The sequence below is a fragment of the Protopterus annectens genome, chromosome 1.part1 (genome assembly GCF_019279795.1).
Source record: "Protopterus annectens isolate FY-2018-M chromosome 1.part1, PAN1.0, whole genome shotgun sequence".
Classification (NCBI taxonomy): Eukaryota; Metazoa; Chordata; order Ceratodontiformes; family Protopteridae; genus Protopterus; species Protopterus annectens.
This window is the reverse complement of record NC_056726.1, coordinates 944,925,267-944,941,816: the sequence shown is the minus strand read 5'-3', so window position 1 is coordinate 944,941,816 and position 16,550 is coordinate 944,925,267. Positions and strand designations below refer to the sequence as shown.

Genomic DNA, 16,550 nt, shown 5'->3' with positions numbered 1-16,550 from the left:
AATTAGGCTCGGAGTTAAACTGACAGAAGTCACACTCACTTAGACGTGTCACTTTCATTCCCACTCAGTGTCATTTTACTGTTAAATATCCTGTAAATCCATAGCTCCAGTCTTGTTTCAGCTCCCAGGATAAACTAATCTTTGGATTTGCGTTCCTCACCAACTTGTATGGGATTGCGGAATTATGACCCCAGCCCCCGGCTCAGATTTAAAATAAAAAAAAGCTGTGCCAGGGAAACAGACATCAGTGTATACTAATTTTTTTAATTTTTGCATCACTCATGAATCTAGAGCTGTACAAGCAGCCCTCTCATAAAACATAGTGCATTTGTCTAGTAGTACTCAGAAAATCAGCACATATCAAACTAGAAGCTGAAAAAGGAAAGTACAGTTGTGTACCTACCATAAATGTAGATGTTCGAGTGTATTCACTGTTGCAGTCATTACTCTTGGGTTATCCTGCTGGCAGGCTACCCGCAGTCGGCCTGAATTCCAAAGTCCTGGTCCGGCGTCGGTTGCTGTCGCCTCTTCCCTGACGTCAGTGCGCCAGGGGTATAAAAGATGCAGCCGACACCATTTACTTCAGTTTTTCTTGCCTCAGATGTCAGGTGCCCCCAAAAGGGTAAGCTAAAAATAATATGCAAATAAACATACATGCAATAAAGAAACATTTCCTTCCTCTACAAGCAAATACACCACATAGGTTGTACAGAATAGAGAAGTACAGATAAACCCCAGCAAAAGAAAGGGGAACGGCGGGAGGGTAACCTGGACTGCAACAGTGAATACACTCAAACATCTACATTTATGGTAAGTACACAACTGTACTATGTTCATCGTGTTTCACTGTTGCAATCATTACTCTTGGGTAGAATCCCAAAGCTGAGGATGGGTGGCTGAGTTAAACAGGATTAGGAGTTGCTATGAGGCCCTGCAGCACTGCAGTGGCAAAGCCTGCTCTGGATTTAGAGTAAAGAGGTAAGTGGTAGTGCTTTGTAAAAGTGTGCACTGAACTCCAAGTTGCAGCCTCTAAGATGTCTTTGGTTGGTACTCCTCTGAGGAAGGTTGCTGCTCTGGTAGAATGAGGCCTAATGACCCTAGGCACTGATTTGCCATGCTGATAATAGCAGAAACGGATGCAATGACCTGTCCATTTAGAAATAGTCTGTTTTGAGATAGCCTTTCCTTGTGATCCTGCAGCATATGACACTAAAAGTTGCTCAGTCTTTCTGAAAGCTTTAGTTCTGTCCAAGTAGAAGAGTAGCTGCCTGTGTATGTCCAAGGAATGCAGAATTTTCTCACCCTTGTTCTGTGCGTTTGGATAAAAGGCAGGGTAAGTGAATGGTTTTGGTTGAGGGTCACACTGGACACCACCTTAGGCATAAACGTTGGGTTTGTCCTCGGAGAAACCCTGTCTGGATGAAAAATGAAAAAAGGTTCCACAGCCATGAGTGCTTGTATCTCTGAGACTCGTCTTACAGAGGTTATTGCTAGGAGCAGAGCTGTTTTCCAGGATAAGAACTTTATATCAGCTGTTGAAGCTGGCTCAAAGGGAGGCAGTGTGAGTTTTTCCAAGACATAATTGAGGTCCCATGCCAGAATTGGTGCTCTCCTTGGAGGCCTGATGTTTTTGGCCCCTCTGAGGTACTGCCTTATTAGAGGATGAGAAAAGATAGGTGGTTCCATATTGTAATGGGCTGAAATGGCAGAGGCATGAATCTTAATTGATGAAAAGGAAAGGCCTTTGTCCAGCATCTCAGTTAGGTATTGTAAAATCTGAGGAATATTTGGTACATACGTGTCAATGCCTTGTTCTTGGCTCCAGGCACAGAATCTCTTCCATTTTTCTGCATAAGATTTTCTGGTACTGGGTCTCCTGGCCCTCCAAGATAACATCCATAACAGCTTTTGAAAGAGAGTGTTCTGAATGGCTACATTATCCGCCATGCTGCCAGATTTAAGGTCCTGCGTTGACTGTGCAGGATCTGATTGTTTTGTTGGGTCAGCAAGTGGGAAGTTTGAGGCAATATCCATGCTGGACCTTGAGACAAGCTCTTTAGGATTTGGTACCAGTGCTGGCGTGGCCAGTCTGGTGCAATCAGTATCATTTTTTGCTTCTCTTGTCTGACCTTTAGGAGTACCTTGGGAAGGAGAGGCAGGGGAGGAAAGGCACATACTGTTGGGTTTTTCCAGCTGAAGGATAGGGCGTCCACTCTCCATGCTTGTTTGTGATAAATCCGTGTGCAAAATCTCTGTAACTGGCAGTTGTGAGGGGAGGCGAATAGATCTATGTCTGGGCATCCCCATTTCCTTGTTATCATGCTGAAGACTTGTGGATCCAGTTTCCACTCGTGGGGATCCATGAGGTTTCTGCTTAGTTCGTCTGCCAGAGTATTTGTTTTTTCCTGGCAGGAATTGTGCTTGCAGGTGAACTTGATAAGTCAATGCTGTGTCCCACAAGGTCATTGCTTGTCTGCAGAGGGGGTAGGAATGTGTGCCTCCCTGCTTGATTATGTACCACATGACCGTATTATTGTCCGTCTTTATCAGTAGCTGTCCTGGATGAAGTAGATCCTTGAAGGCTGTCAGGGCATTCTGAACAGCTAGCATCTCTTTTTGATTGATATGAAGATGCATCTGGCTTGCAGGTCATGTGCCCTGAATACATTTTCCTGCCATATGGGCCACTCAGGCATAATCTGATGCATCCATTGTCAGTGTCTGTCTGGCTGTGGTTAAAGTGAATGGCAGGCCCTTGTTGTGGTGACAGGCCTGTGCCCACCATCGAAACTCCTGTTGCAGGCAGGGAACAAGGGTAATTACTGTCTCCAGGCTGTGGCAATGCCATTGTAGTTTCCTCATATGCAGTCTGGCATATGGAATTAGTAGAATGCAGGATGCCATGAAGCCTAAAGCCTGCAGAATTTTCCTTAAAGATAACTGGGTCTTTGTTGCCAACTTTTTGAAGTAAGAAGTCAGTTGCCTTTGTTTGTCTGGCGTGAGATAAGCCATCTGGGCAGTTGTATTTAAGCTTGCACCTAGGAATATTATCTCTTGAGAGGGTACTAGTTTTGATTTCTTTTCGTTTACGGTGTACCCTAGGCAAATTAGTAATCTTTTTACAAATGCCAGATGCTTTAGAAGAATGTCTGTTCTCTGCTTGAATAAGACAGTCGTCCAAGTAGGGATACATTTGAATTCCTCTTTGTCTGCAAAACGCAATTACTGGTGCCAGGCATTTTGTGAAGACCATGGACGCAGTAGATAAGCCAAAGGGCAGTGCAGAGAATTGGTAATGCATTGAGCCAGCTATGAATCTGAGGTATCTTCTGCAAGATTGTCTGATTGGGACATGCAGGTATGCCTCTTTTAGGTCCAAAGTTACGAGCCAAGCCTTCTTGCACAGCATGGGCAGTAGCTGCTGTAGAGTCAACATCTTGAATTTTGGAACCTCCAGAAACGTGTTTAGTATAGACAGGTCCAGTATTGGTCTCCAGGTTTTGTCCTTTCTGGGCACCAAGAAAAGTCTCGAGTAAAATCCTTGCCCTGCTCTTGTTGTGGTACTTACTGAATGGCCCTCATGTCCATGAGGGCTGTAATTTGCTTTTGTGCCTCTGCCCATTGACTGTGTGGCAGGTCTGGCATACCTTTTGCCCTTGGTAGGGTGTGGAAATGGAACCTGTAGCCCTGGGACACTATGTTCAAGACCCACTTGTGTTGGGTAATCATTTGCCAATTTGGTGAAAAAAGTGCTAGTTTTCCCCCTAAGGGGGCTGTCAAAAGAAAAGTGCTTGGATCTGGCAGAGGAAAGTCATTGGGACTGTTTCCTGTAAGGTTGTGATTTGTCTTCTCCGCTTTTGGAGGTAGGAGCACCCCATTGTTTCGGCCTGTATGAGCCTTGGGGCTGAGATCTACCTCTGGGACGTCTGCATCTGCCTTTGTGGCCTGTCTGACACTGGAAAGAACCAATTTTTGGAAGGTCACTTCCTGCTAAATCTGGGTGGCTGTACCTGTAAAAAATCCTTAACTGTCTGCATGGATTTCACTTTATCCTCCATTTTCTTCAATACCTCTTCTGCTTTAGCACCAAACAAAGTATCATGTTGTAATGGAGCATCTAATAATTTTGCTTTAACAAGATCAGGTAGATTCTGTTCCTTTAACCAAGCATGCCTTTTCTAATAACAATAACAGAACCTGTAACAGCGGCCCAGCAAGAGGCTCCAGTGAATCATAACCACATTGCAAAGTATGCTTTCCCACTTGTTCAGTTGCATGCAATAAATCCTGCATTTCCCTGTTCTCTGAACATTCAGAATTTGTCAACATTTTCTGTTTAAGCAGTGACATTAAGTGTTGCTGATATTTAAGCACATGAAACTGAATTTAAAGCCCTTACAGCCAAGGTAGCAGAAGTGTAAACTTTTTTCCCCCATTTGTCCAGAGCCCTAGAATCCCTATCAGAGGGGACAGGGTTTTTTTGCAGTGGAAGCTTTGACCCCTTTGGGACCCTGAGATATAGTTTCTGGGTCAGCAGTGGGGTTTTTATATAGGAGGTTATGAGAATCTGGGACCTTGTAGTATCTGTCAGGCTTAGCAGGTGCAGGAGGTAAAGAGTCTGGGGACAGGCCGGACTCTGAAAATACATCTACAATGTCTAGAACAGGTGGAATAGCAAGGGGTCTGTGCTGAGGTAATAACAGAAAGTCTCTGAGCCTTTTCTTAGATTCTGAGTAATCTTGGCTCTCCCAGTGGAAATGCTCCCTCATGGTATGCAGTGTGTCCCCAAAAGAATAATCCTCAGGGGGAGAGGCTGAAGGAATGGATTCTTCAGCATCAGAATCCTCACAGGGAGGAATAGAATAACCCTGTTCAGAACAGGAATCAGAGAAAATAGAAACCTGATCAGAAGAACCATATTCTGTCTCTTGTGTAGGCCTCTTATCAGGAGGGGGGTGGGAACCCCTGATCAAAGTAATAAGGTATTCGGCCATTTTAAGCATCTGTTTTTTAGGTATGGAAGTCTGAGTAGGAGAATGCTGTACTTGTTTCTTTGTCTTTAGAGCCGCTTTAGTCTTTGAAGCTGAAGATGGTTTAACATATAACTGTGTAGGTCTGAAGACACCCTCAGAAGCCGATGCCTGCTCAGCGGCTCCAGACCCATCTGAGGGAATGATTTCAGAGTGTCCAATACCTTGAGTATCCAGAGGCCCAGTCGGCTCCACGTGGGAGTCGGAAGCGGCCTGTGGCTCTGAGGTAGTGGGCGCCAGGGGCTGCAAAAGCGCCTCACTGAGAACTGGCGAACCGGCGACTGGCCTAACGGAGGCCTCCTTGTCGGTTTTGGACCTCGGACGCCTATCCTTTTCTTTGTCCTTGCGTATTTTGTAAACTCTGGTCGTCGGCTGTTCCAACAGCATTATATAATTAAACCTTCGGCCAAAGTAATGAAATGCAAAATTGAACCGACGCTTAATAGTGCGTTGGTTAAATCTAGCACAAAACCGACAGCTAGCAACGTTGTGGTCAGGGCTTAGGCAAGGAATACAGTAAGAGTGAAAATCCTTATGAGGTATTTGCTTCCCACAAGAAATACAATTGTTAACTTTTTCTGACATCGGTCTGGAGCAAGAAAAAAGTTTCCCCAACAGGGTACTTAGCTTTAATGAAGACTTCGGTTCTAAAATTCGGATTTGAAAATCTCAGGAGTCGGCCGACCGGCACTTGCGAACTGCTTTTGCTTTGGGCACCGTGCGGCAAGAAAGACTGAAGAAAATGGCGTCGGCTGCATCTTTTATACCCATGGCGCACTGACGTCAGGGAAGAGGTGACAGCAACAGACGCCGGACCAGGACTTTGGAATTCAGGCCAACTGCGGGTAGCTTGCCAGCAGGATAACCCAAGAGTAATGACTGCAGCAATGAAACACGATGAACATCATAAGAGTATGTGTATACTTATGCTCCAACCTTCTGTCACACACTTGCTTTCTATGGAATTACTAGCAGGTCAGGTCATCACACCAGGCTAGCATTCAAAAATCAGAATACAGTAAAACATGAAAGAAAGAGAAATATGGTTTCCACTACTGTTTGCCTGACTCAGATGCTTTCTACAGGTAGAAACCATGTCATAAAATTGTTGTAGGTGGCCATGATTCACAAGCACCACAGAATAAAATATGAAATGAAAGAAACAAAAAACTCTTTACTAATGTTTTAAAAGCCCTACATTACTGATGTGCTTTATTGAGTAGCAGCAGTCCGGTCATAAAATGCCTGAAAGGCTACTTTTCTCAGTGGGTAAAATGCATGGATCAAACTAATGAATGGCTCACAGAGACAGCTGTTGTCAGTACAACTGCAATTTGAGATGGAATATGGTTAACGCCTTTGAAACTTCCTCCCCCCCCACCCCCCACTCAGCCAAAGGTCAGCATGCTCAGAAAGGTAAACCTGAAATGTAAACATAGACTGAATCAAAACAAAAAATCCCTGGGATTGCCTTTTAAGATGAGTAGTCCTGAAGCATGAAGTGTCAGTGAAGGTGTGACTCCTAAATTGTGGTCACAAGTACGAGTTCTGACTGAAGGTGTGAACCAACTGTCAAGTGTTTGTTGCAAACATCTGTAATTGCCACATTTTTTAAATGGGGTCAGAAAGCAGTGTGATTTAGCTGTATTTTTCCAATGAATAGTTCATTATCTCCTGGTCAAAGACAGTACACTAAGCATTTCACCTGAAAGGGAATGCTTAGTCACTGTCAGGGCTCTTGACCAAATGCAAAGGAGGGTTACAACTGATCTGTCTTCTTTAATGTTCATAGGTGCACACTAAACTAATGACCACCAAGGTCTTTATTAGACTAGCTGTGCAACCCAACCCAGTTTTGTCCCAGAGTACCTTGGATGCCTATACGGTAGGTTATGTTAGTAAGGAGGTTGCTTAATATTATGTGTGTGTGCGTGGGGGGGGGGGTTAGCTGGGTATTAATTTACTTACTGTCACCCTCTGTCCATCAGAAATATGGGGGCTAGACTGGGGTGAATTTGCAATTTTTCATCCATTGATCAAGGTTTTGTTTGAATAGGGTCAGGGATGAACTCTGCTTCACATGGATGGTGAGCTTATTCTATAGTGTGAGGATCCTTTTAGATACATATTGATCTCTCCAGCATGTTCTATTTATGTCACAGGCAAAGTTCAGGTCCTTGGATCTAGTGTTTGTGGTGCGGTTTGTTTTGCTGATATGCAACAGACCACCTCTCAGTAACCTGTAGGATACTTGAATACACAGACAGGGCCTTAAAGGACAACTGCACCCACAAACTCAAAATACATGTTTATTTCATCATGGTTTGGTGTTTCCTACATTTTAACACCATGCTGAGACTATTTATTTTATACGCAATTTCTGACTCGGACCACATGGGGTCTGGCATCTTGAAACAATTCTGTTTATTCTGCCGCCAAGTATCCCAGAATGCACAGTCTCCAAAACAATGCATCAGATCTGCCACGTTTTCCCTAAAGCTCCTGTTAATGCACTGATTTTACAGGCATTCACTGTTGTGTTATAGCCACCTACTTTTGGTTAAAATGTTATCCTTTTTCAATGACTAATTCAAACACAAGCAGTGCAAATGCTACATAACAGAATTGAAAAGTTCATTTTATTGCTTTTTCTTCTTAGAAATGCTAACTCGATTTCTTTTGTGAAGGCTGAAATCTAGTTCTTCAATGTATCTCCCCCTCCCCTTCACACCTACCTTCTCTAGCTGTCAAAGAGCTAAGGGTAATTTGACCCATTATCTGCATGTGATTGACAGCTTACAGCAGGTGACCAGACTAATGTACTGTTTTTTGTCATCCTTTCCTTCTTTACAGTGGGAGACTTTTTTGTTGCACTCCTCCTGTCAAATTTAGAACCAAGCTCCATAGCACTGGGAATAATCACTGTTTTGCAAAGCATCATACTCCCACTTATTTTTCCTTCCTGTGTGGTTAAATAACTAATAAATGATGCACTATAAACACAAAATATTTCACAGACTTGCACAATAGCACCCACATGCTTTTTTTAAGTGGTAATTTAAGAAAATTATGGTATTGCATACTTCTTGTAATCTGATGTAGTATTGTCAATTAATTGTGACAGACATCTGCTTATGTAAAAACATGCAATTAATGTCTATGCATGGTCACTGCAAATTTATGCTCTTCGTTTTTGCAGCTGTTACTGTGCTTCTGCCTGTACCTTCAGTAGGGCTCTTCAGAAAATTGAGATTATAGTTTGACATTTTTGCTAGGTTAAGAGTGGGCTGGGCAAAGCAGCTCTGACATCACAATGTGGGAGGTCCACTGGATCTTCTATACAGCATGTAAATCAGGTGGGGATTACATCACTTTGGGGGAGGAAACATCCCGGTAGCTAGAGCAAGAGCTCTGGCAGATGTGACATAATTTCAGAGCCAGCTAGAGGTTTTTCAACTTGGTTTTCAAAGTGAAAGTAAAACAGTATGGAAAGGTAGGAAGCCTAACAGGGAAAACAGTTGAGTGGATTAATTTTTAAAGATGCATGGGTGATTTTTCGAGGCTGCATCAACAAACAAGAACTAAAAGACAGCAGGTTGAGCAATCTGCTTTAATATCCCATTGTTGTCCTTTAACGCGATCTGTGCAAGACAGGGTATTCAGATCCTGGATTCTCCTGGTGAGGATCCTTTGAGGGCATTCTAACTGCTGCAAGTACCTGGTTAGGTACATGCCAAAGGGGGAACCGTACTCAATGATGTGTCTGATAACGGCTGAGTAGAGTGGTAGCACAACTTCCTTGGACCTGAATGCCATACCCTTGTTTATGAGTTGGGCAACATAGAATGACTTTCTTACTATCTTGGCTATGTGTTGATCAATGGCCAGATTGCTGTATACACAAGTTCCCAGATCTCCAACTACTGGATTAACTTTTAAGGGTGTTTTATCAATGGGGTAATAGTATGGGGAGACAATTTCACAAAGGGCATTATAATTAATTTCTTTGCATTGAGTTTTAATCTGAAGCTTTAGCACAAGTCATCCGTTTGAGTTAGACCCTCTTGTAGGATGCTGGTGTTGTGAGGCAATCTAAGATAGCTCCCAATTAATAGTCATTTGCTGGTCTCACAACGGTCTAATCCTATCTTAGTTTCCTATTTGTGAGTGAACAATACAACGCTTGGTGAATTCTGCATCACAATGATGGGAAGAGCAGACATCGAAGGATCAAAAAGAGACGTCGCTATGAATGCTTGGCCACCACAAGCCAGTGATCAGTGTGGTAACTTTTCTGACACCACCTGCTTAAAACCCCAAAAGCCAGAAGAAGGCTTGCGAGGCCCCTCTTTCACGGTCTGTATTCATACTGAAAATCAAGATCAAGCGAGCTTTTGCCCTTGTATTCCATGAGAGATTTCTGTCCTCCCTGAGCTCGCCTTAGGATACCTGGATTGCCCTTTTACAGTTGTACCACCCCAGTCAAACACCCCACCTGACACTGTCCCTGGAGTGGGTCACACCCGGGCGCTTGGAGCCAAATTGAGAGCCCCCCCCCACCTCACCAGGTAAATAAAAAGATAAGAGCAATACCTGGGAGTCAAAAATGCATCAACAAAAACAGCTGACACCTACGCCAAATGGTTCATATATGTTTTATTTAACCCTGCCCTTGTAGCCTAGGGTATGGCAAAATAATGTCTGGAACCAGTGCTGTTAACAAATAAATAAGATGAAATTAAATTAGACTAAGCAGAGGAGGTGAAACAATATTTTAGACAAGGCTGTAAGGACTCAAACTGTGAAACACCCCAAGACAATGGCCATGGTTAAAAAATGCTATCAAGTGTGGCTATGATATTGCAGTTGCCTCTGTATGGACAGAAGCTCTGAGGACAGGTATTGGTAGGAAATGCTTGGCTCAGTCTACAACTAATCACAGAAGATGTAATGCAACAGTTAAGACACCCTTTCAAGAGGTCTTAAAATATGTAAGAGAAGGGAAAATCCTATAGTCAATAAAGCAGTCCAAAGAAGGTCAACAATCTTCAAAAAGAAGCCAGGTTGGGGTTGGAAGAAAAAAAGACACTAAGAGTACATCTCAACAACATTCTGTTGGGTTCCTTCTTTTCCAGGCATTCACACATGACAAAAAATCAACCAATGTCTGTTCAGATTATTCTAAGCAATAGAAAAGACACCAGTCAGAACAGGATCATATTATTCCAGACTTCCATTAAAGACAGATTATGGTTACTTATCTGTCAAGCATAAAGTTTGTGAACGTAAAAATTTTATAATGCTGCCTCTACAAACCTTGCTCCATTCATGATGGATTCTCAGAGCTTCATAGGACACAAAAGATGCCTACCTATAGAAGTCTTTCCGTAACAGGCCCCAGCCTGCTGTTCACTTCACTTCCTTGTCCTCTGGTCACCAACTAGAATCAGGGATTCTATTAGCACTAATGTTTGCTCAGCTGAGACTCAAAGGCTTTAACATTTAGCCATACCTTGAATGACTGCCTTATATGGGCAAAGTCGACAGTACAGTTTTAAATGGCTCTCTGTTACACCCCCATGAAACAGAGCAGTTCATCTAGGCCTGCCCCATATACTCTCAAGCTGCTTCAGTACCCATGATGGAAGGAAGAGAAGGAGAATGAATGGGATCAGCAGAAGAAAGGATGATCAACAAATTACAACATAGTGCTGACTTTTAGTGGATGGTTCTTCAGGCAAAACAAAAAGGAGAACCCCCTTCCAGGTGATTCAGAAGAACAGAGTCCGGACTTCAGTAGGAAACATGGACAAATACGTTTGAGTGTGTCTTGCTGGCAGACGAAATGGGGGTTAAAAGAGGATGATTGGCCTTGCACCTATGGTTCTGATAGGGTCTCCTTTTCCTGGAAGAGCCAATACACAGATGGCAAGAGAATAAACACTCAGTAAAAGGATGTCTGCCTGATGTCAACAAGGAAGCAATCTAGGAAAGTCTGTAAAGCTAGCCAAAAAGCGCTACATTCTAAAAAAAAGCTTAAAGCAAAAAAACAGCCAAGCCTTCCCTCAAGTGGATTTTCTCTCAGCCATTCTATAATGTAGAAGTACATACATCGGAGACTGCAGCTCTAGACACAGCATTTACAGAATCCAAGAGACAAAGGAGTACCTAAAAACATACCTTAATAGCCATAGAAAATTGAAAAGAGGTCTTCTCTGAGACAAGATTATAGTAGGGTCTCTTCCCATTACTGATTCTGCCACAAAGGTATACAATCTAAACAATGATCCAAAACCAAAAACGTAGAGGAATACATCTTCTTGCCACACCCACCCCAAGCTCTAGACATTATATCAGACAATGTGGAAACAAACCATGATCACTGAGGTTACTGGAATCCCAATAATACTCACAGGGGTCAGCAAGGGGATGCTCAGACCATAATTCATTCCAACTGGCTGGTGACTTGACTACCAATATTAGTCTTCCATAAAGCCAAAGGAAGAATGACAGTGCCTCCAGGCTTCTGAAATAACATCCTCAAGGATGGACTGACCAAGAGGTTAAACAGCACAGCAACAGAGATAACTCAGCAGGAGCTCCAGGGAAAGAAGTGGGATGGAAGGCAAATTATACAAGATTCAAGATGTACTGACTCCCAAAAGAGAGGCCATCCAAAGAAAAGCTTAAGAAACGGGAAGGAGGACAAGAAGATCTTGTCTCTCTCTCAAAGCAAGCAGCCCCAGCATTAATCCAAAGTCCTCAACAGTGAAATCCCACACTCGTTACTCAAGATCTCACCAGGAATCAAACACCTGATCTCTACTGCCTTGGGTCAAGGATCCTGACAATAGCTCCTCCTCAACAACCTTTCTGGGCCTAGGAGAATTCAATGGAGATGAAACTTCAATTCCTAGTACCCTTGACTCGTGGTAGGTCATTTGGGCGGCTGCTTAACCAGAATATACGACATACCCAAGGCCAGGTTGATCAGTGTGAGTTAGGATGCACAAAAGCACCCTGGCATGTATCCTTTCCAGTGTAGAAGCTGGTACTTCACTACTGCCATACTTCTTCATTGCTAAAATGGTATATTAGAACAGAATCATGGTTACATTAACTGCATATGATCCTCATGCCTGATAGGTCCAGGAGGAGGAGGTAGAAAACATTTCTCTATAAAGGCTAGGTCTCAGCCAGCCTCAAGTGAAGAAACTCTGGTACAACTACTGGATATCAAATAAATCCAAGAGGAGCCTCATTCCATTATCCAGTGCATGCTTTTGGCATCCTTCAGCAATCACCAAACAGAATAAAAACAAAAGGACATGCAAACAGAGATTTTTACCAACAATAAAGCCTAGGACTGGAACCGCACCCTTGCAGTTGCAGGGGATGAGCAGTTTATGCAGTTAACAAATGAAGTTATAGTTTCTAATTGCTAAAACCCAAGTCATTATACCAGAGCTAGATAGTATTACCTGGAAAAATCACCATTCCTCACATACCCACCTCTAAATTTCATAAAAACAAATGTTTAATTTTAAAGACATGTTTTTAGTCTTACTACTACATTTCCAGAAATTGGCTTAATATAAAAGCATTACATTGGAATAATTTTAGTAATATGTTGCTCAAACATATTAAAGCTTTTACAATTTTATCTAAATACTGTATTACGTAAAACTGTAATGATACATTTAATTAGGAAATACTATTAAAAATCTTAATTTATTAAATATACTTTCTGGAACAAAATCCAAGACCGTCTTTTCTGCAACAGGATTTACCATCTTTTAGATTAGAAGGCTAAAATTTTGTCTCATTATCAATTCTTATTGTGTAGGTTTGACTAACATTTGTCAATGTTGCTTTGCTGAGAAGCTTTGCATATCATTTTTTGTCATTGTTATATTTTTATATGTATTGTATACAATTTGTCTTGGGGTTAGTTTTATCTTTAAGGTTTTTGAAGGCTTAGATTTGAAAGTTGGTTATTTCCTATTGTCTACAGTGGTTATGAAAATTTTAATGGAGATTTTTTTTTTTCAAAAATAAAAAATAAAAAAATTATGTCCAAGTGTCTAACTTTACAGGTCATTCCCTGAAAGCAGATGTTTATAGGGGGAAAAAACATAATGAATGATGATATAAAAAGAAGAAGGAACTCGACTGCAAGATCCATCCTGAAGAGTTTTTGATGTAACACAGGTTGCTCACTTGTATCCGAGCCTACTGAGCAGAAGTTACCACTGATTGTGACAAAGTTGCAAAAAACATGTTATGCATTCAATATTATTGGTATGCACTTATTTTACATGTCCCCGCTGCTCTAAATATCTGAATACACCCAGCAAAACATTTGCAAAGTTATGCACTTCCTGTAAATAAAAGATATTTTGTGCAAATATTTTACTTACCTACTTGTTTGCTAAATACTTCTTCAAATCAGCAAGTAGCTCGACACAAATGTGTCTAGAAACAATCAGTAACAACCCCACATCAATGTTCTTAACTTAAATAACTGTAAAACTGAGACAACACCGTGTACTTACATACTGATCAGCTGTTGTTACTTTGATGCCATATTTTGACACTCCCATGAGAAATTCTTCATCTTGTGGAACAAAGGGCAATCTTCCATCCAGCTACAGAGATGAAATTTTTATGGCACCATGATTAAATCATATTTAAAACACTTGCATTTTAAAACAGACTAAATAAATTCTCAGGCTCCTCTTTTTTCCAAACTCCATGAAAAAAACATAGAAGGTGACTTTTACACGGACACATCAGATATAGTATAGATACGCAAGGTGCTCACTATAACAGCAAATGCAATTCATGGAGCAATATAACAAATGAGACTTCTGTTTACTGGCAGTCATCTTTCTGCTTGTATTTACAGTAGTTTGTACACATACATTCACATCATATATGCTTCAGGGACTTACTTGAACTTGTGGTGCATGCTTTACAGAAGGTAAAATAAAAATCTGGATTAAACTTGTTAATCTAAATTGCTATGCTGAACATTACAATACAAATGAACACAGAGTACACACAATAATTACTTGTAAAATGTAGCCAGAAAATAAGAAAAATGAATCAGGAAAAGGGAACAGCAACAAGATAACTGCAGTGCTACATTTCTTGCCATCAAAAAACTATAACAACCCTTGCTTTTATGGATAAAATCCCATGTTCCAGTTGTCCAGTGATTGATCAGTGGCTCGGATGTTGGGGAAACTGGGTAGAGAGGGTTGGAGTGAATGGATGACATTAGTTCGCCCATTCAGGAAAAGAGGTGCACATTATGCAGTGTATGGTCCGGGGATGTACACTTGTCTCTGCTAACCTGTATTTACTTTGCAGCCTTCATGGTATGTGCAAGGAATGCATACTCTCACAAATGAAGGCAGAGCAGGCCCTCCCTTATGTAGGTGCACATAACAGTTGCCAGTGTCTAGGTAAGGGCCATAACAGCAAAAAAAAAATAAAACATCCTGATGACTACCTGGATGATGGCCTCCTGTGGCTGTTACTCACCCCCACTAGGGAATGAACGAGTTGATCAATCACAGGACAGGTGATGGCTTAAAAGTAGCACAGAGAAAAATAATAAAGACTGCAATGGTGAATACGTACAGTATATCTTACTTATGCAAGAATCCCTGCAGCAGTATAACAAAGGGGCGCACACTCAGCAAATATCAATTGCAGACATTGGTGAATAGTCTATGGCAAGCTCCCCTGCAACACTGTCCTTCCAAACCTAATGTTAGTTTTAAACAAGTCTTCAAATTTGTAACACTGTGCACATGGCAATGCACACCCATGTTGCAGTTTTTGTTTCTGGCTTAAGTAAAAAAACTGATCAAAATGCACAGCAGAAATGCAGCTTTGTGGGCTATGTGCTAACATGCTCAAAACTGCTATTTTGTTATCCTTATAATAGAAAAGAAAACAAATACACATTGGCAAGGTAGTCCGAGGGTTTCTGTTAAGTTTTGCCTGATCACTATGACTGACACTGAGAGATGATCAGTCTTTCTTTACCAAGAATGCCAGAAATATTTGAATCTCAGACGTAAACAACTCTGTGTATATGAGCCCTTCTGTTTCATCATTTTGTGCAAGAAGGCAGGAACTTGTACTGAATGACTTTGGGATAAGAGCACATTGTGTCTGGCATAGAACAAAAATTTGCCCAAAATCCACTTATTATGCATGAATGTGCAGGGAAGCTTACTTCATGCCCAAAAGCTCTACTACAAAGAGGTCACCTTGAAAACAGTCTTTCAAAATAACTTTCCAATTTACCGAATTAACTTCCACAGTCTGTAACAAATTAAAATTTACAAAATGTCTAGGCAGGAAGTTGAACAGATTTTAGGTGCAGGATACCCTTTAAAACTGTTACATTTCTGTACTTCAGCAGTGACCAAAAAGAATGCTGCTACAGCAGAAAGGTGAATCTTCACTAAAAAATAAGTCTGTCTTAAGTGACTACTGGCTTCTGTCAGGATTTGGGTAAGAAAACACATTCACTTTATGTATTATATGCATAATGTCCTAGCAAAGTTAAAACAGTTTGAGGCTAGGATACTAACCAACTATCTGTTACTGAGAGAACAGATTCCTTTTCAGAGGCAGAGGACAAGTGGGGAAGGATGACATGTATAATAATAGTGAAACTGATGGTTGCCTTAGCCATATTAGAGCTGTAAGAAATGGGTATGCCTTGTTTTGCTTTAACAGAAAAGAAAAAAATATTGGGAGAAATAGGACGTAAACCAGGCTTTGAGTCTATAGTCTAAATAATGAAAATGTCCAACTTTCTTCCACTCACTGGATGAAGACATAGAAAACAGAAATATAGGTTATTGTCTTGAGTGACAAAGAGGTCTAACTGTGAGGTCTCTCAAAGACGAATGACTTACAGAAACACTTTCATTGTGAGAAGCCATTTGTGAATGGTGATGTCAGCTCAGTTGACTCTGTTAAACGTTTTAGCTATACTAGGAGGTAAACTGCTGGCTGCATTATGCTGTGGCTCATAGCCCTTTCCCAGACATTCCACTGCATTTCTGCATGAAGAGCAGACATGTCAATCTCCTTTTCAGTTAATGCACCATGTAACACTTACATTGCCTTTGCTCAACTGCATGGGTTCTAGGTGGAGGCCAGACTGGAAAGCTTTCAAGGCTTAAAACTATTGTTTTCATCTTCCTGAGGCTGATAAGGTGAGAACAATCCTGAGATCATCAAGTTCTCTGCACATACTGGGATAGATGAATAACTCTGAGTGTAACCTAATGCACCTGCTGTCAGTATCAATGTAAACCGGAGGTGAGACTTGCATTCTCCAACTCAGATGTACTGACTAAGCCCACTCTCCATGAGCTGTTCTGCAACTGCTCCAGAGTCTGTGACTTACTTTTAAAAGATTTTCAGCACCCACCTCCTCATATGAAGCACTGAAAACACAAGAAAGCATATAAACCAGATAATTAAGTG

At 41.5% G+C, this 16,550-nt stretch overlaps 1 protein-coding gene across 1 annotated transcript in view; it reads right to left on the bottom strand.

Moving 5' to 3' along the window:
- Positions 1-16,550, bottom strand: part of ITGB1BP1 (integrin subunit beta 1 binding protein 1) — a 262,215-nt gene that overhangs the window by 60,388 nt on the left and 185,277 nt on the right. The window contains exon 6 of the mRNA XM_044087482.1: positions 13,586-13,678. Coding sequence (XP_043943417.1) covers positions 13,586-13,678 — 93 coding nt within the window. The remainder of the gene's footprint in view (positions 1-13,585; positions 13,679-16,550) is intronic.